The 6,378-nt window shown below is 39.4% G+C and overlaps 1 protein-coding gene across 1 annotated transcript in view; it reads left to right on the forward strand.

The window, feature by feature from the left end:
* The window catches only part of LOC140135565 (uncharacterized), a 38,707-nt gene extending 33,006 nt beyond the window's left edge, over positions 1–5,701 (forward strand). Inside the window, exons 7-8 of the mRNA XM_072157104.1 lie at positions 1,271–1,397; positions 4,666–5,701. Of these exons, the coding sequence (XP_072013205.1) occupies positions 1,271–1,397; positions 4,666–4,672 (134 nt within the window). The 3' untranslated portion in view covers positions 4,673–5,701. The remainder of the gene's footprint in view (positions 1–1,270; positions 1,398–4,665) is intronic.
* Positions 5,702–6,378: the final 677 nt, after the last annotated feature.

Here is a 6,378-nt window from a genome sequence, read left to right on the forward strand (position 1 = left end):
TATTAATACAGACGGGACATTCTTGCACCAACTCTTCAATTTATGCCAGAAGAATGTAGGAATTCAAAGTATTTTGAAAAGTAATTTTCTGATATGCATATCTGACCTGCTATACCATGAAATGTGCGTAAAGTCGCACATAGGTAATTTCAGAACATCCTGCCTACTGAGTTGATGTTCTTTGTTTGCCTCACACCTGTGCAAGCCAGTAGTATGTCCTTCGTGAATTGCCCATTCACATTGTGCCCCCATTCACAAAAGACATACAGACACATACTATTGGCTAATTGAACATGTGCGTGTGAAACAAAGAACACCAATGCAGCAGTCAGGATGTCTCAAAACTACCAACTTGCGAATTTACGCTCATTTTATGTTCCCTCATTTCAAAATCGCGTTTATCATTACAAAATGTGCATTCCCTCCATGGTGAAAAAATTGTTCCTCCTGCATGCTCCCCCTCCATTATAGATATTGAGTATCCCTAATATGCTATGCAGATATCCAATTATATGCTGCTTTTGATCACAAAATCCCCGGGGAGAGTGAACGGACAATGGATCGTATTACTGAGTGCATATCTGATCTTAATATGTGGATGTTGCAAAACAAACTGCAATTGAACAAAAGAAAAAACTGAGTTTTTTGTTGTTGCTGGCCCAAGAGTGTTAAATTTTGATATCCAACTGAAGCTTGATGGTAAAACAATTGAGCCTTCAATCTCTGTTAAGAACCTGGCTGTAACCTTTGATGGTTCAATGAACATGTCCATTCATATTAGTAGCTTGTGTAAAACTGTAAATTTCCACATTCGCAATTTGTGGTGGATACGCCGTTTTATTTCTCAGGAAGCCTGTCATCATGCCATTAGAGCACTTGTCCTGTCCCGCATATACTATGCTAATTCTCTTTTGTTTGGTGCTTGTGAAGCCTCAAACGGCTGCAGCGTGTCCAGAATAAGGTGGCCAGGCTAGTTTTTGCTTGTGGACGGGACAGGTGCTCTGCGGATCTCCTGAACTCCTTGCATTGGCTTCAAGTGAAGGATAGAATACAGTTTAAAATATTGTTGTATGTCTATAAGTGTTTGATGAATGTCGCTCCACCATATACTTATACCAATATATATTGTATTGATGTTGGTTGTATATTTCTTGCTTCATTTTTGCCTGTTTCTTTTGTAAGGCGCTGTGCTCATTGTTTAGAGCGCCATATAAGTGTTGATTTATAATAATAATATCTTTTTGATTCCTGCTTTTCATTTCCTCCATAGGCCGTGCTATATATGCTGCTAGAGCATGCAGAGATGAGGATGTCAATCTGCCAGATGTTCAAGGAGTGTTTCCATCCAGCCTAATTGAAATTAATAGATCCCTCAAGATAACACCTGTTCTTGACAGGTAAGAACCAGAGACGTTATCTTAGGGCGTGTTCACATTACACAATGTGGGTTCGTACCTAGGTAGTGAAGTGGTGTCGATCCACATCGAATCCACATTGCGTTCGCGTTCACACTACCAAGCTAATCTACATCGAAAGTGGGTTATGACGTAAGTGGAGCGAATCCACATACCCGGATGTTAGAACAACCCGGAAGTAAAGTGCCGTTACCACGCAGCATAGATACCAAATTTCGTAAAGCCATCACCCAAGAGAAGCGATTAGCGGTAACATTGTGGCGGCTAAAACGCCGAATAGACCTTTTTCTGATGACGTCACCTAATCGATATTGGGGTCTCAGATGTAAACAAACAACACGTGCGTTTCCCACATGCCCACAGTGTGAAAACACCAAATACTGCGTATTTTCTCCCGTTTTGTCATCTTTCACATTAGCTTCCATAAAATAATTTTTTAAAGGGAACTGTATACTGCTTACCTTTATTTCAGATTGTTTTGATACCACAAAATACAAAAGATACGGAAAAACCGTCATGCTATTTGAAAATTAATCTTTGTTTTGTTTCACATTTTTGTTTACTTTTTACACCGTGAGGAACTAAACGCGTACTGCGAGCTGGCAATTCCGCGCAGGACGCCTAGCGTGGCGCAAAGTTGATCGCACGCGCCGGCGCGGTATTTGCGTTTGGGTGCTAAATGTCATGAAGTCAATTCCCAGTGAATACAGTTCGTTTTGTTCCATTGACATTCACCATTTCAGCCAGTACGACCACGGCTACTTCCGGTATAAGTGGAGTCGATCTGGATCGACTCCACATTATCGCGTTCACATTACGAAATTTAACCCACCTCCTAGGGTCGAAACTACCTCAACCAGGTAGTTTCGATCCACATTGTTGATGTAGGGTCGAATCCACTTACTTTGTGTTCACACTACACGGGGAAGTGGTTTCGATGTAGGGTCGACTCCACGTCCCTACATCAAAAGTGCCTGATGTGATCATGCCCTTACACGTACTTCCCATATTGCATTTCTCCCATTGCAATTTCCTGTACTGATTTGTAGTCTAAAGTAGGAATTCCAATTGAATGAGCGCAGCTTTCAACAGCTGTACTCGATCCAACCGTGATTGTATATTGTGTATTTCAAACTACAACGCACGACCTTGGATACAATGCTAACCAATCACGAGTGTGTTGGCATGGTTGGATTTACTTCCGCGTTGCTCATGCACAGTCGCACACGCTGGCGTACATCGCGCAGTATAAGCAACAAAAAAAACATCACGCTATTGAAAGTTGCGTTCATTCAATTGTAATTCCTACTGTAGTACAACATGGGTTGATAGTGACGAAATGTACCTAAATGAACAGAGCACATTTGGATCTTACAAAATATGTTTATTTCTTGACTATCAACCCATGTTTAGCCAGTCTATTATCAAAATAAAAACAAAGAGAACCTGTACAAAGTAATGGGAGTGTCATTTGATGTCTGATGTGATATATCATGTGGCAAAGGATTCTGGGAAGGGTAAAATATCTCAATCTCTGGGCAGTGTTGCCAAAACTTTTCAGCGTTAAGGGGCGGCGCATTGACTCGCCAGGCCGTGGTAAAGGATTCTCAAGTAGCCCAATTTTTTAAGCTTCCAAAAAAGCGCCCAATGCTGGATATTTGGGCGGATTTACCCGAATTTAGAACACAAAACACCCAATTGGGCGGAAAAGCACTTGACTTTAAAACTTCCGGTACTTACTGGGAAGTTACTGACCGATCAATAAATGGTCACAAAACCCATTGTAATTTCAATTTGGAGCTTCAAAGACTCCAAACCTTTATAAATCGGCTAAATTGAAAGGAAAATACCTCAAATTACTGCCACGGCCTGAGACTGGCAAAAGTAGCCCAATTTTAGACAGGTAGCGGCATGCTTTTTTGAGTAGCGGCAAGTGATCGCCAGGTAGCCCAATTGTGCGCCTAAGGCACGGCGTTGGCAATACTGTCTCTGGGTAAGAACCATGGGAGATCGATCCACCACCTGCCTTAGCAGACATTAAACATGGAAAGTCATAAAAGCTGACATCACGCTGCCATCAAGTATTTATTGGAACACAAGGTCACATACGTTGTGATTGACAGCCGGCAACAGTATTGTAAGAGATGCTGCTTGCATTAGTGGTGGCCAAGTGTCTCAGTCAGAGTCCTGTAAGAAACTGATTTTTAAAGACCACTTTTCCAAAACTATTTTGCAAAAATATTTGCTAACAAATATTTTGTAATAAGATTTTGACAACATTTTTTAAAATGGTGTTGTAGTGCTTTTTCATATAAAATGTATTAAATATATTTTCATGACCAAAACCATGACTTGCTTATAACCCGGCTTATAACATGTTTATAACATTTTAAAAACATTTTTGTGTTTTCTTGGTGACTGCATCATATATTACCGGCGTGGTGGCCTAGTGGTTAGAGCGTCCGCCTCACGATCGGGAGGTCGCGGGTTCGAATCCCGGGCCGGGCCATACCAAATGCTTTAAAAATAGTACCTACTGCCTTCTTGCCAGGCGTTTGGCATTGAAAGAATGGAGTAGGGAAAATTAAACACATGGCCGGCTACCAGTGGACTAACCCCCTGCTGTAGCTTTGCTTGCAGACATGTGGCCTAGGGTTATGATATGGAGATAGGCGCCGCCCAATGGGCCGAAAGGCTTGGGAAGGATTTAACTTTTAACTTATTGTATATTTCATCTACAATTTCATAAAAGATCCATTTCAAATAGTATTCTACAATACTGGCTTGTGATCTTACGCCCAAACTAAGTAAATGAAAAAAATGGGAGGGGCACTCAACTTTGGTATGGGTGATTGGCAGCCATTACTGTATTAAAGGGGCATTTCCCAAAAAAAGTTGAGATTTTTACACCACTGGATACCTCTGGCTACATAATGTTTATGTACCAAATATTTCTTGCAGATTAATTCGTTTAGCAAAAATATCGCCAAATTTGAATTTCGTTCTGGTGCACCAGAACGAAATTACAACACATTGTCTATGGAACAGTGTAATACACATAATCATGCATAACTCGCAAACGCAAAATCGGAATCAACTGAAATGATATCTACTGAAAAATGTCATAAAAAGAGGATGCTAGGATCACGAAATCCTCCTTTAAGGTTAGTATCACCCCCTGGAATTATGGAAATGTTGCTTTTGTTAATAGTAATATTATGAATGTATATTTTGTTTATTTTATTTACAGGAGCTAGTGCTCATAGCAGTTACCTGTTTCCAACTATGCAGACATTAACCCTATGAGAACTACCTGCCAATTGGCCAAAAAGAAGTTTTCATTATTAATTGGCCCAATCAGCAACATTGTTAGAATAATTTCACCACGCAAAAAAATTGGGGTGAATTATTTGCAAAGCTCCGTTCTGAGTGGTGATTGAAATGAAGATATCATGTAAATGACAAATCAGAGGTAATGTTAGATTGGCAGGTAGTGCTCAGGGGGTTAATATGATCCATAAGGATATAAACAGGATTGGTTCACATAGCAGCTGTACATAGGATCATGTGAGGGGTTTAGCCTACCCAGATATGTCGGAGATAGAAGACTCAAAAAGTAGTACTGAAACATCCGTCCTTCCAGTGGTGATTCCTAAGGTGTTGTGATGTTCAAAATAACATAGACCATTGACATTGACCCTGTTCACATTAGAAAATTTCTTCATTCGACGAAGATAAGTTAATCTTGATTAACTAATTAAGCATGCGTACACATTACGCTGAACGAAGACCGAACGAAGACATTGCACTGTACACATTTCATGAAAATTAACGAAGCTCGAACAAAGCTATTAACGCCCGGCTAATATTAAAGCCGGCGAAGGTCACTTCTCACATGATCAATTTCCTTCGTTAAACGAAGCGAACATACACATTACAAAATTAGCTTTGTCGAACGAAGTATTCCTTCATCGAAACAACCTTTTTAGATTTGTTGAACGAAGCAATTTTAATCTTCGTCGAAGGAAGAAAAGTGCGTACACATTAGGAAAAAGCGATTTTTAATCTTCGTTTGAGGTTCGTCAAAAGAAGAAAATTTCCTAATGTGAACAGGGTCATTGAAATGACTACATTGAATATTTGTGACCCGCTCTAACATACTAAGCACACAAGTCAACAAAATGACTTTTTGAAGTATAACATACCGTAAACGTTCGCCTAATGGCGCACCTGGGCTCCTTTGCCATGGAGTAAATTTCATGTACAAATAGAGAGCTCCCTCCTTTAAATATCCCCACAAGAATTAAGGGTATGTGCCTTTATTTACTGGTGGGATTTTTTTATGGGAGGGCACATTTAGTTTGTGTCTAAAATTCTAATTATGTCAAAGGAGCCCATAGCGCCATTAGGCGAACGTTTACGGTATGTGACCCGTTCTGACAAAATCAGGAACAAGTCACATTTTTGATATTTCATGATTTGAATACAAATTGTAAGCACGGGACAATACGCTTCAAAATGATACCAAAATTATATACATAGCATCAATACTTTTCTCATTCTGGGATTTGTTGGAGCTGGTAACATTTGAAATCATTACTTCCAAGCATTATAAACATCATACAATCATGTACCAGTATTCTTTTAGCAATATACTGTGATTTGACTGATTTCACTAATTTAGTTGTAATTTTGTTTTCTCCATTAATCAAGAAAGTGTCAAGTGTTAGAAAAGGGCTTTTTAATTCCCTTTTCATGTCAAGAACATTGACAATTTGATTATTTCAATGTTAATGAAAACATTGATAAGTCAATGTTTGAAAAACATTGATATTTTTCAATACATTTAAACATTGTAACACCTTAGTGACACCCCGGCCTCCCCAACTCAACACAAAAGTTGACAACCATGAGAGTTACCAAATTACGCAGAAAAGGGGTTATTTTTTACCAGTATCAAGGA

This window comes from Amphiura filiformis, chromosome 16 (genome assembly GCF_039555335.1).
Source record: "Amphiura filiformis chromosome 16, Afil_fr2py, whole genome shotgun sequence".
In the NCBI taxonomy this organism is placed as follows: domain Eukaryota; kingdom Metazoa; phylum Echinodermata; class Ophiuroidea; order Amphilepidida; family Amphiuridae; genus Amphiura; species Amphiura filiformis.